This window comes from Martes martes (genome assembly GCF_963455335.1).
Source record: "Martes martes genome assembly, chromosome: 1".
Classification (NCBI taxonomy): domain Eukaryota; kingdom Metazoa; phylum Chordata; class Mammalia; order Carnivora; family Mustelidae; genus Martes; species Martes martes.
The window spans coordinates 54,261,338-54,275,962 of record NC_137888.1 but is presented as its reverse complement, the minus strand read 5'-3'; the positions used below and the strand labels follow the sequence as shown (position 1 = coordinate 54,275,962).

The 14,625-nt window shown below is 37.9% G+C and overlaps 1 protein-coding gene across 5 annotated transcripts in view; it reads right to left on the bottom strand.

Moving 5' to 3' along the window:
* Positions 1–14,625, bottom strand: part of BBX (BBX high mobility group box domain containing) — a 275,536-nt gene that overhangs the window by 62,877 nt on the left and 198,034 nt on the right. For all 5 annotated transcript variants that reach the window (XM_080823292.1, XM_080823289.1, XM_080823291.1 and 2 more), the window contains one exon: positions 10,693–10,760. In XM_080823292.1, the coding sequence (XP_080679418.1) occupies positions 10,693–10,760 (68 nt within the window). The remainder of the gene's footprint in view (positions 1–10,692; positions 10,761–14,625) is intronic.

Below are 14,625 nucleotides of genomic sequence, written 5' to 3'. Positions count from 1 at the left end.
ATCTGAAAAAAAACCAAAAACTGAAATACAGAAGAAAAATCGACAGTGCTATCTCCAAAAGATAAGCACTGTTAATACTCATATATATTCTCCCAGTTGTGTAAGATAACTTCATCAAAAATGAGACACTGTACTACAGTTAAAAGAATGCTTTTTTTTTAACAATATTTGATTTTTCCTGTGTTGTTAAAGCTTTTCCAATGTAACTTTAAGAGCTGCATATGATTATGTTACGTGGTTGAATCTTATGGAAACAGATGACAGTCACCCAGATTATGTTCCTAAAAATGGGAGTTTCTCACTAAACCTCTTCATTAGACACTTAAGATGTGTTCCTCTAACATTATCACAGGTCACTGGGCAGGAGCCAGCATCTGAAATTTTAATTGCCATCTCTGTATTCCAAAGAGTAATAATGGCCATCTTCTTCCAGTGATGAACTCCAGAGAAGGTGCAGAAGCTTTCGTTCATTTGTCACCTGCGGTCTGGCTGCCAAAGACCAGCTCCCTATAACTTGACTACTTGACAAATTGTACGCCAAATGGCCCAATCAATGGTGTTTTTATTTGCTTCCCAAGAATTTGAAGCCAAGGAGACACAAAATGCACTAAAAAGAAGGCCAACGAACTCTGACATTACTAGTCACAAAGAATTCCTTCACTGAAAGGAATATTTGAACAAAATATAGCTTTATCTAGGAATAATGAAGAAAAATCAATACTATCTTGGTTTATAAAGGAATCATTTATGTGTAGCTCCCAGATATCTTGGTAAATAATCAAAAATTTTTTTAAAATCAAGCCTAGGATTAAATTAAAATTATGAAGTGTCTTAAAACTTAGTAATATAGATTGCACACGTGACAATCTACAAAAGATATTTGGAATCAAATATATTTAGGGTAGCTAAACTGCGTAAAGTCTATATAATATATATTCTTACTTCAGGTAGCTATTTCACCATACATGGTAAAGTTACCAGTTATGAGAAGATTAGTTACCCTATGGCTTAGAGTTCATATGAACTATAAGAAGAAAAGTCAACTCTCTCTTCAAGTGCTGTTTATAGATTATTTGGCCATTACAACACAAGTCACAAAATTTTAGAGTTAAATGAGACCCTCTGCAAATCATTAAAATGGAGGGTCATCAATACAACTTTCTATCTGAATAGAGAATTCAAATGTAAGTAATCATCAAGGCAACTGTAATCCTCCACACATTATATTAATTGGGCTATGGAATCAAAGTCGTCTACATATGCATGTTTGTGCTCACCACACACCAGATGCATAGCAGATGTACAGTGAGTATCTGTTAACTGCCTTGATTCTGTGTATGTGTGGATACAACGAAATCTCAATGACCTGGCCAGGAATCACACAACAAAGACTGACCAATGGTTAAAATAGAACAGAATCACTAAGTTATGCATCTCACTCTAAGATGTCTCTCAAAATCCGGTAAACTTTAACTTTACCCGTAAGTTTAAGGCATTTGTTACTCTTAATTTGAAAGCACTGTGGATTTAGCATATATTTTCGGTGTAAACAGCACAAATTCAGGAGCCAGGAGAACTGGGATCCTACTAGCTACGTGTTTACCTCTAGTCCATAGCAGAAATTGAAGCCAAAATGACAAGGGGCCTTGAGTGGGGATAATAGGAAGAGGGTGGCAAAAACAAAAACAAAAAACAAACAACAACAACAAAAAACCCAATACCAGCAGCAAAGGCAGGGAGAGGACAGAAAAAACTGTAAACAACAAGGCACAAATGTTTTGTAAAGCACTGTGGTCTATCTAAAAGAAATTAAAGTAGAGCAAAGAGTCTCAAAGTTTCTCCTGAAGGCTTCAGTTGACTCAAGTAATTAATATTTATAACTATGGTTCTAAGTTGTCAAGATAAGGATAATTATAAAATATAGCCTTTATTAAAAGGCAGAAATGCGTGTGATACATGCTAGGCATATTTCCATCAAAAATCTCAAAATGTAAATATGGCTCAATGACATGGAAAAAATGTAGAAATTCATTCTTGTGTGCTTGACAAACAAGGCATCCAAGGCAAAGGTGTACATTTGTGCATATGCTGATAAATATACACATTTGGTAAAGAAATCTGGGATTATATCCACATAAAAGTAAGAGAGTATTTTGCACATAAGGCTCCTATTTAAGCACTAGTCAGAGGGTCCCAGACCTTATCACCGTGCTATTTGTATTAATGGTACTCCAAATTACTTATTATATGGTGACCTGCATTTTATGGATAATATCAATTTCTCAATCTCCATTCCTAGGCTGGGACCAGCGTACTTTCTAAATATAACAGAATATATGAGTCAAAGATATCGCTTCATTAATTAAGAGGAAAGAAAAGACACCAAATAAGCAGAGGTTAAGTAAAGGGAGAAAAAAACCCCAAAAGCTTTTCCTAGAGTCTCTGAAATAATCCATAAAGCCACTAGGTGTAGCTATCTGCCCAAGTAAGAAGCAGCTAAAGGGATTCTTAAAAGCAAAGTTTTGTTAATGTCCCTGAAATCCAAACTTCCCTTTGATTCAGCCATAATTCTCAATAACCAAGAAAAGAGTTATTATTAGCCTAATTAAGATTACAACAAAGTAGTATCTTTTGCCACAACAACACCTGACATCATGCAAACAGAAGATACAGAAATGTGATCCAGCCTCCTGATATAAAACAAGATCACACTAGTTAGATGCACGACAAGTGCTTTGGAAAGCTAGGTATTAGCACCAGCCTTTTCCTACCTCACAAGGTGGAAGACTGCAGCCCCGCACAGTTGAATTCGGATAAACACACGGTCAACAAAAAGGGTAAGTGCGTTGGTTTCATTTGAACCATACATTTCTGCCCTTGCTATTTCAAACATTTGTTAATACTCAACTCCTTCAACAAATACTCAATAAAAACCCACTATGTGCCAGTCACAAAGACTGCGCACTGCTTTTAAGAAGGTTACATTCCACCTGTATGCATTATGTGCTGGGGAATGAAATGATAACTAAGGCAAAGTGTCTGGCCCTTAAGTGGCTTGTAATCCAAGTGTGGGGGACAGCTACACAGTTAAGATATAAGTGCATGGTGGCAGAACACAGTGGCAGGTAAGGCCTCTGAGGACAGAGAGGTAGCCTTCACTCCTTCTGGGATAAGCAGAAGTTATTAAGACAGTAACATCTAAGATATGCCTAGGAGAAGACACCAGAATTGTGCAAATGATGTGGTAGCAGCAGGAGGAAATGCATGGAAGCAGGTGCCCTGTGTGCTGAGAAACAATGACTTTCTCAGTGCGGACGAAGAATAGAAGCCTGGAGTGTAGTGGGAGATGAATCAAACTCAGAAATCTGAATTCTGTTACAAAGTTTGAAAATTAGGCTGAAGGCAATGGGGAGCCAGCCAAGGTTTTCACTCAGTGGAGCAGCATGATGAGAGATAGGTAGTCAGATAATTCTGTCAGTGGAGTGCAGGATGACCTTGGCTGAGAAGTGACTGGAGGCAGGAGACCAATTAGAAGGTTAAAAAAATAAACCAACTGAGATGTGGGGCCCCAATTAAATCAGAGATGGTATTTGCCAGGCCCCAGTAATTGCCTGGAAGGATGTCAGGGCTGAGGGAAAGGGTCTGGACAAGGCCAGGATTTCTAAGGTCAGTGAAAGCCTTTCACTGAAAGGGTTTTGGGATGGGGGAGGGGAAGGTGTGCGAGCACAGAGCAGTTGTCTTCAGTGGGAGGAAAGAGTTAGGGAGAAGAGGATTCTGTTTCAGAGTTCAAGGGTAAAGATCCTTCATGATGCCCAGAGCCAGTGAACTGATTCTCACTCTCGTTCAGCCTCACCCAGCCTTTCCTACAATTGGCAGCTTTTGCCAAGTATTCTTCTCTAACAGAGTACCTGAGTGATCATTTAATTTGCATTTAATAGGAGATGTTAAATGAAGCTCTGAAATGGACTTGTGCTTAAACACAGGTGAATTAAATGTAAGCATATTACATTAAGTTAGTCCTTCAAAATGTTTTTAAGGATTAAAATAAAGCCACCCTTAATTAAACTTAAATTAGGTCAGAGAGAATCAGAGTACAGAAGTACAGCACTTGGCTCACTGACACCAGGACCCAGCCGGGGCTGAGCAGAGTACTGAGCTACCCTGGGGAGCATCACCAAATAACCCCGCAAAGAATCGCATACTCCCAAACCAGGAGAGTACACGGCATCCGGATGAAAGGAACAGAAGTCCGGGGTTCGACTCAGGACCCTAGGGCTACCGGGGTGACACCTGCTGCGCCTGAGTGAAGTTCTCCCATCATTCTAAGCCACGCGGCAGAGCACTAGTATGAGTCCAGAAGGGGCTCCTGGCCGCCGTCTACAAGTACCTGCTACAGTAGCTGTGACAAATCACAGCCCCCTCCTGCTTCCGGTTCCTCACGTGACAAAGGAGGTAACAACCATACTCTGCCTTCTTCACGGGGCAATGCGGAGACAGAACGCAATAAGCGTACAGAACAAGTTCTCAGCCACACAGCACAGCAGCAACCACCACCCTTCTCGTCTATCCCCTAGTTCTCCACCCTCCTCTTTCTGTCCCAGCTCTCCTGCGGCCCACCTTCCCTGCCACCCCTTCCAACCATCTTGGAGAGACAGAAGAGCCAATGAAAGTTCAGCACTGTCTGGAGCACTGTGGCCTGGGAACTCAGCAAGGGCAGATGCCCGTCTGTCAAGCTAGGCAAAAGGACCGGATTCCCTGAGCCCTGAGCCCCATGCCGCTGATATGTGAATGAGGCTGGGCTGGCCAACAGTTCCTGTCAAAGTGGGCAGTGACTTCACCCGGAAAGAAAGCAAGCTCAAAAAGACCATTTTCTATTTAATAGAAAATGTAAATCTAGGCTATTTCCTCATGAAATAGGTCTAGAAGTTAAAAGACCGTGAGAAGGAAATGAAAGCTTTGATGGACCAGGGGTAAGAGTTTGGGGGGAGTAGGGGTAGAGAATTCAGTGCATTTAAGCACAGTGGAATAGACAAATTAGTAGTAGCCTAAGAAAGGCACATATCAAACAGGCTCAAATGCACCAACCAGTGGAAAAATAACTTCCCCTAGTTCACTGATGTCAGAAATTGTAATAAAGACATGTGAATTTCAATTTTATTGGAATGTTTGTTTTAAACTTAAAACTCAGTGTTTAAAATATGGACATAATCTTTCATTCATTTAACAAATACACTGGATCCTTGAACAACATGAGTGTTGGGAAAGCCAACAATAGTGAAAAATCCATCTGAGACTTTTGACTCCAAAAAACCTTAATTGCTTATAACCTACTGTTGCCTGGAAGCCTGACTGAGTAGGTAAATCCTGACACTAGGACTTTGTCACACTATGATCTTGGAGAGGCTATGCAACCTTAGTCTAGAGAGATTATCCCCCTTTATAAAAGGGGGATAATAATAAATAATAATACACGAACCTCAAAGGGCTTGTTGGAGGATGAAATGAGATAATCCATAGAAGTGCTTAGCACAGTGCCTGATCCAGAAAGCATTCACGAAACAGCCCTGTAAAGCTCCAGCACAGTGTGCCACGGAAGAAAGTAGAAGCCAGATTTGGGATTGGCTGGGTGGAGGTTGAACCATAAAGGCCCCGGATACTGCATGGGGACTGAACCCAGTCCTCAGGGATTCAAATCCCAGTTCTGCACTTCAAAATAACTTTGAGCAAGTTATTTAGCCCTTCTCTGCTTCCACTTCCTCACTTAATGGTTTAATGTTTACTTGTGAAGCAAGAAGACTTAACTTACAGAGTTGTTGTGGAGATCAAGAGTTACTCTTAGGTAATGCATTTCAGAATGATACCAGAAATGAAGGAAGTACTCAGTAAATGATAGTTCAGTGACTACTCCACAAGCAAGTGAGGAGTCCTGCAGTTTAATTCAATGTTCCTGACCTCAAGTTGCTTAACATCTTCTGGATGAATCAAGACTTACACATTGTATACAATGAGAAAAAAAATTTAAAGACTTTTATTACAGAGTTTATAATAAAGAACAGAACTAAACATAATCAAGAGCTATAATGCACAACACTGACAGTAAAAGCAACGATCAGGAACAAGAGGAATCAAATTTGGCTCAACTAATCAGGAAGGGCTCCCTGGAGGAAGTGAGAGATTGATGTTATGAACATGAAACAAAATATATTTAATTTTTAATATTTAATTTTCAAGTTTCAATCATATGGAAATTTGGATATATGAGCTGTTTTACTTTTGAACAGGCAGATGGTGATCAACAAAATCAGTGAAATCTCCTTTGAAGTCAGAAGTATGTGAAGAATTTGCTGTATATAAAACCCTGCACCTCACTACCCCGTGAGCTCCATGACGGCCCAGATTCCTGTCTGGGTTTGTTCTCTGATGGGACTGGCACGTAGTATGCATTAGGTAAATACCTGCCATGTGACTGAATGTGTGAAAAGATGGCACACAGTTCCTACACTGTTCAGTTCTTACATATAAACTGTCTAGTCCCTTGATAATGGAAGTTAACCATCATTTGCTAGCATCTTCTCCACTAACTTTTTATGCTAACTCAGCTACTCTGCTTAAGTCATACTTCCTACACAGTTAATTTCTAGCAGGTATTAAAAAGCTGTCTCCTTCTCGAGCACCTCGTGATTGAGAATAAATTATAACTGCAATTTCCGACCAGTTGTTGATGGACAAGGAGCCCTGTGTGTGTGTGTGTGTGTACGTGTACATGCGTGTCCTGCCAGTAACGCACATGAAATCCTATAGGACTGATGCCTGATAGAATTTAAGCTTTCAAGTTAGGTATGAAATGCCTAGAAGAACATAGGGTAATAATACCAGGTACCTGCAAGAATGCTCTTCAGGAGAGGTGAAACTGCCTTACAGGTTTCTTGGGAGTTAGAGGCAAGTGCGTATTACTATTAGCTCCATTTTACAGGATGAAGGACTCTACTGTCTTATTTTTTGGTTCCAACAAAAGAACTAGGCATTGTAAAATCAGACTTAACCTCCAATACACTTCCCACACATTTGAAAATTTGCCTTCCATCACAACTAGATAGATACTGATGCCTTCAAACCTTCTCAGCAGCTAGGATTACTCTGCCTAACTTACTACATTTTCTTTTAGTCCCCAAATCACCCTTCCTTCTGTCCTAGTCAGGACTTTCTGGTCCTGACTCAGGCTGGATATGGAGTGTGGTCCTTTCCAATACTGATCCTTGCTGTTCTCTGTATTATGGGTCGACTTCAACAGTCCCCTACACACTCCCTGAAACGCAGCACTCCTGGCCTTTATTCCTTAAATTTTATTAAGCTTTGCATTTTTATTAAAGTAACACATATAATAGCATAGACGATTTTTAGTCCTGGAGAGCACTTCTACAAACCCTAGATCGGATAATTATTATAAACTTTATTCACTGCCTTTTCATCTTTTTTTTTTTTAGATAATAACTCCCTGATATGAAATGTAAAGGCCTACCTCTCTTTATGTAACTGCCTTCTCTTTTGCTCTTCCTAGAGTCTGACGGGAATGCTGAACAGATTGCCTCTCTCGTCCTCTGTAGCCCTCTGCAGGCCTATTCTCAGCTGATCCTTATACTGTATTTTATTGATTAAACAACTTCCATTTGGCTTCTGATTTAAATAGTTTGATAAAATCTGATGTTCACTGGTAACATTCTTTCTGTTTCCCTCACTATTAAGGGGTATTTGTTAGGGAGACGTCCACGCTTACATTTCACCAAGTTTCAACAGAGGCCAGCTTAGTGTGGCATGCTGAGCCTGTGGCAGGGAGGGGGGTCACTCCTTTATGTCTGTCCTGCTAGTTCATCTGTTTTGCTTCCTCATCCATAAGTGAATGACAAGCAGTTTTTAAAAATCTTAATGCATTTCAACGTACCCGGGATATAAAGGAAATACACGGCTAATCATTTACGTGAAAAACAAAAGAACCAAACAAACTGTAAATACAAATTTCAATTTTTATTAATCAGAGAAAAAGCTAGCACGACTGAAAACTATGCCTGCCTCAACAACAGCAGTATGCACAAATGTACACCTAATAATGCCACAAACTTATTATGGCAAAATCAGAGTTGATCAGAAGATTCAGGAAAAAGACAATTCAAACATTTTCTTTGTCATTATTTCCCCACTGATAGCTCAAGAACCTACGATTTCTCTCTAAAAACCCAAAGAGCATGTTAGGAAGATCCAGGAAATATTACAGGCCAAAGAAGCTTTCAATCTGGAATTTCATTACTTTCGATATTAGAATATATTCAGATATATTATTAATCTGAAAAGTTATTTACAGCAAGCCTGTATGCCTTCTAGAATTTTTTTAAAACAACTATTACCTATTATTAAAATTTCTACATTTAAAAATACAGACTTCTGAGGATTTTTTTCTATGTAGTTAGGTTTGAGGTTAATGAACAAAGGAAAATCTCCTCCCTTTAAGAACAGTATTTCAGAATAAGAATTCTGCCATGGCATTTAAAAAAGCCGTTATGATTAGACTCTCTATGTGGCTGAATTTTTGTAAAATGTCACTTTATTTGACTGGTCCTACCTAACAGTATAAACACATATCACAGTAATTGTTCCAAATGTCAGCAGTATGAAACTTCTGTAACACTCTCTCCTTATCTCATTACCCTGATAATTTTCTTAGGAAACTCTAAGTACATATTTATTGTTCATCATCTGCCTATGTATCTAGGCCCCTACCATTCTACAACCATGTTTACATATTTGGAATGAGAAGATTTTGCAGGGAAAACAGATGCTAAATGAAGTTTACTGACGATATGTGCAATATGAGCTCTCAAAATGAACCATATTTAGACACAGGTTAATTTTGTACAACACTCACTGCTTTATTGTTTCAGTATCTCAAGATTAGTCACCTAAATATACCTCTGAGATGAGAAGTAGGAAGCAAGAAGGAGCTATATTCTTAGAAGTGGTTCTTCAAGACCAAATGGCTGGCAACTTCTTCCCTAGCATAGATTCCCTTTTCCTATATGGTTCCCTTCTTTAAGTAATTTGCCTTTATAACTACTTTTGCTTCAGAATTCTCAAAACAGTTCCCCTTCCTCAGAAATAAAAAGTTGACCACTGTTTAAATTGTGTAAAAAACCTGCTGTTCTTAAAAGGGAGACCTTCTCCCTGAAGAGAGCCCAGGAGGCAAACTTTAAGCAAAGGCGGGGGGGGGGGGCAGTTTTTTCTTTGACTAACATTTTTTCCTATCTAAGTTTTACAAATATTTATTTATTTATTTACATGTGTTCCACGAAGTTAGAAAGAATGGTAACAGAAGCTGGGAAGAAAACACCATTATAGTAAGATGATGCTGACTCTCACAACACAGTACATTTTTGGAAATCATGAGTCACGCTGTGTTGAAAAGGTCAAGTGTGCGTTATTATTCCAACATTCACCTTTTGGAACATGCTTGTGATACTCTATACCTAAGTGAGAGTCAGTCTGATTGCTATCAGGCAGCCATGTGTTAGAAAGCGAAATGGTTTCCGAGAATTCTATTGTGTTAGGAAGTAAAAACATGCTGAATAATAAGTATGCAAAGGTACAAAGTGACATGTTTATTTTTCTCAGCTAAAGATTAGTACAATGTAAACAACTACCAGTACACCAGTTTATATACATTCTTTTGCTACACTGAACTAAATGGAATCAAAATAATTATGTTAAATATATGGTCAACTACTATGGATCCCAAATGTAAACTATAGATAATAATGGCCTCTGTGATAGAAATATCTTATATGGTATCTTCTAAAATCCCTATTTGAATAAGAGTCAACTGTACTCTGTAGGGCATATTCATAACTTCAAAAAAAAGGAGAATTGAGCTGAATGCTACTTGGCCATAAATAGTGGCTCTGGTTGGGACTCAAAAGTCTCATTCTCAAGTACCTGAGCGTTGTAAAATAACATGACCTATGGGTTAATTTGTCTGGCCTCTGTTAAATAGGTCTGGAAAAGAAGGAAATTCCACAAATGCAAAATATGCATGGTTAACTGCTATGACCTGCCCATCAAACCATACCTAAAAATGTTTTGTAAAAGCAGCCCAATAACCACAAAGAAGAAGAGATCTCATAAAACCAAGGTCATGAGGGCCTGGGTCCTTTTCATATTCCATTTTAAAGAATAAAACAATCTTGGAATGCCATGTTTCAAAAACAAGAGTTTGGATTTATTCTGGTACCAGAAAGACTTGACAGTTAAACTCTCATCTTTTCACTAGCAAAAGGCTACCAGAGAACATCACAAAAGCAGGATACATTATGAATAGAGGGAATGAATCAGAGGACCCACTCTACAAACCCATGACACAATCGTGGCAAATGCCAATTATCTGTACATTCCATTTCTTTCTCTCAGGTTCACAAAACCAAAAATCTGCACCTGATCTCTTAATTTGCATCCTCTTGGGTTTATTTACACCACTTCTGCTCTACTCAAGGCACAATACAAAGCACATACAGATCTTGACCAAAACAAAGAAACAAAAAGAAAGATAAAGTTTGCTTATGAGCTGTAAAAAGTAAAACTATAGAACTAAGAGCATGAAAATACAAATGTCTGTGTTTTCAAGGTGGGCAGGAATGAGGACCAGCTTACCTCTGGTGTTCCAAGAGCATGTTCTCCAGCTAAAAGCAGCATGCTCAGGCCTCCCATTTGAGTAGGATCTAAAAGTCAAAAACAAATAAATCACCAATTTATAAGCATAAAGTACATATATCCATACAGAGTCAAAAAGGAATACCAATACTCAAAATACAATAGAACCATATAGAACTTGTTATAGAAAACTTTCAAAACTCTTGATTATAGCAATAATCTTGCATATATGTGCTTAAGTACTCATACTTTTGTGAGCCTATTGTCTCACCATTTCAAATAACATTTTCTTCAATACCACATCTATTTATAATATAAATTATCTCCTAATGTGATGCTTCTTGCTTTACTGAATTGGGAGGAGGGTGGTTTCAATGGATTTTTTCTTCTTTCTAAACAAAAGAGTGCTTATGCTTGATGTCTAAGAAGTTTGAGTTTGTTATTCTCAAATTGTTATTTCTACAATGTAAAATTAGGGCTGATAAAAAGTACCAGGCTATATGACAAACTTAAAAAAAAAAAAAATTATAAAATGAGTCTTCCAAATCTCGGGAGCTTTGTTCAAATAATCTTTAAAACTTTCAAAAACAAATTTAAATTAGAGAGTGATGTATTTTTGATATTTTCAATCTTAGGGGTATAGTAGTTAGGTGCTTCCCCAAAATACTTTTCGGATTTAAAGTGAATCCTTTTTATATTACCGAGGGCCTTTGTTTTCATTCCTTCAATAATCAACAGAAACAAAGAGAGATAATAAAAACAGAAAAGTGGTAAATCTACAACCCAGGGTTATGATTAAACAAGTATTAAAGAAAATAAGAAACCTGTATTCCTTAAGGTTGTCTTAAGCAAATTAAATTTCATATCTGCACTAAAATAACATATATGGCAGTGCCTAACCCACTGCCTGTCCTTGAGCATAAAGATCATACCTAAATACATTTTTATTTTTAGGAATCTCTCCTCAATTAAAGTGAGAATCAGGAATACTGTTGCCTGAAGACACGGAGGGGTTTTCTCTTTTTTGTTTAAAGATAGGACCTTAGGTATATCTTTGGACAAGATCTGTCTTAACTCACGAAGCCACTCTGATCACATCTTACATACAGTCAAAATTTTTTTTTTAAAATTGAAAAAAGAATCTGAAGTTGTTAAGAAAGAAGGAAAGGAAAGGAAGGAAAGAAAGAAAGAAAGAGAAAGATGAGGTTATTAGAAGGGAACACAGATCACCCAAAGATCAGGTGATCAAGAAACAACTCCATGTTGGAAAGTAGCCCCACAGAAAGATGCCATATATGGACTACACGGGAACTCTGGTTGTTGTGATGAAGCAAGGCTCTCTGTTGTTGTTTTTAAAAATTCCGTCTTTAATTAAATGTGAAGTTTAAGAACTACTGTGTTTTTTAAAATAGACACTTAAATCTATTTAAAAATAAAATCAGGGGAAAATGAATTTAGCAGGAAGTAAAAATTTTAATTTGGTTCTTTGGGTAGCTAAATTTTACTGCTGTCATTCTAGAGATCAGGAGGACTGGATGTTGCTTTCTAATAGAAATAAAAATGTGTTGGTTCAAACTTTAAAGTAAAATAGGAACATGCTTACATGACATGTATCAATGTGATTATTTGTTATGTTTCAATGCGATTTTGTAAAAAGTTTGCTGTATAGACAGTAAAACACAGACCAAAAAGTTACTACCATCATCCTTTGAATTAATTCATACTTACACAATGTTACCTAGAAACATCAAAAATATGCACATAGCATGCTTTGCTTTCTCTTTACCAAGACCTGTACTAAACTAAATTCTAAACAACTTTCTCTTCTTGGAAATCATACATTTAATTTGGGATTATTCAAAACAGCATAATGTCATGTGACAAGGACTACTAGAAAAACAAAAGATTCCATGTTGAGGAAAAGCTTACACTGTCCTCTAAAGGCCCTAGGAGGACTCCCCTAGATTCAAACAACTAAGCACCATGTTTTTTTGTTTTTTAATTCTTAGTCAACATACAGTACATCATTAGTATGTAAGTAACTAGTATGTAGTAAGTACTACATTGATGTAGTGTTCCATGATTCATTGTTTGCATATAACACCCAGGGCTCTATGCAAGTTCCCTCTTTAATACCCATCACTAGGCTAACCCAACCCGCCCCCATCCCTCCTCGCCCCTCTCCTCTAAAACCGCAGTTTGGTTCCTGGAGTCCATAGTCTCTCATGGCTCATCTCCTCCTGATTTCCACCCCCTTCATTTTTCCCTCCCTTCTCCTAATGTCCTCCATGCTATTCCTTATGTTCCACAAGTACGTGAAACCATATGATAATTGACTTTCTCTGCTTGACTTATTTCACTCAGCATAACTTCCTCCAGTTCCATCCATGTTGATGCAAAAGTTGGGTATTCATCCTTTCTAATGGCTGAGTACTATTCCATTGTATATACGGAACATATCTTTATTAATTCATCTGTTGAAGGGCATCTCAGCTCTTTCCACAGTTTGGCTATTGTGGATCCTGCTGCAGCTATGAACACTGCGGTGCATGTGGCCCTTCTTTTGTTACATCGATATCTTTGGGGTAAATACCCAGTAGTGCAATTGCTGGGTCATAGGATAGCTCTATTTTTAAATTTTTGAGGAACTTCCACACTGTTTTCCAAAGTGGCTGTTATCAACTTGTATTCCTACCAACAGTGTTAAGAGGGTTCTCCTTTCTCCAACATCCTCTTCAACATTTGTTGTTTCCTGTCTTGTTAATCTTTGCCATTCTAACTGGTGTAAGGTGGTATCTCAATGTGGTTTTGATTTTAATTCCCCTGATGGTTAATGATGATGAACATTTTTTTCACGTCTCTGTTAGCTATTTGTATGTCTTGATTCTCTTTTCTCATTGTATGTCTTCTTTGGTGTCTGTTCATGTCTTCTGCACATTTTTTGACTTATTTGTTTTTTGAGTACTGAGTTTGAGAAGTTCTATAGATCTTGGATATCAGCCCTTTATCTGTAATGTCATTTGCAAATATCTTCTCCCATTCCATGGGTTGCCTTTTTGTTTTGTTGACTGTTTCCTTTGCAGTAAGCACCATGTTTTAATTAAAGGCAAATCCATTGGCTTTCATTGTGCCGCAAGAGGCACAACTGGAAATTTCACAACAGTGTTATCCACTAAACACTAGCTTAACAAAGACCTGACTGTGGGATTACCAACATGTCATAGAGCCTCACATAATGAGACAAACTCCCTTCTTTATTTTACTTTAAAGAACATTGTTTCTATAAAGCTGGCCTGCTGAGTATCTTGTTTGATGACTAGTTCTTAAAATTTCAATTTCTAGGTACAAAAGGTAGATTAATAAACTGTCAAAAATGGTGCTAAAAACAGACATCTTTCATAGCTGTCAAAGCTTTCATAGCTTTATCTACAATTATGATTGGTTTGTGAAGAGCTATTGAATGAAAAACACCTACTGATATTGATTTAGAACTGGGAGAAAAAGGCATGGAAGACAAATGGTAATCGAAGGAATTCGGTCAGCAGCCCATCATCCATATACTCTTTTATGGTCCCAATGATAAAATGTTTTATCATGAAACACTTCAAATGATACAATTTGGGAAGTCTACAGAGTTCACCAAGGTGAAGTGAAAACTGTACAATGACAGCCAAACAAGGACAGAGCTCTGTTTTGATTCTTCTGGGGTATGTAGGAGCATCATTTGGGGTGGGGTGGGGGGATCCTCAGGCCAGTGTGATCCAGGAACCATCTTACCAGGTCCCATGTCTCTGCTTTACCTAGAAGTCTACTACAGACACCTACAAAGCAGTCACCTAAAGACTGTTTCCTCAGAATGCTGCCATTACATCAGACTGCATTTCTTAGCGTTTATTTATGACAACACCACATACTTTGTTACATTGTAAATCA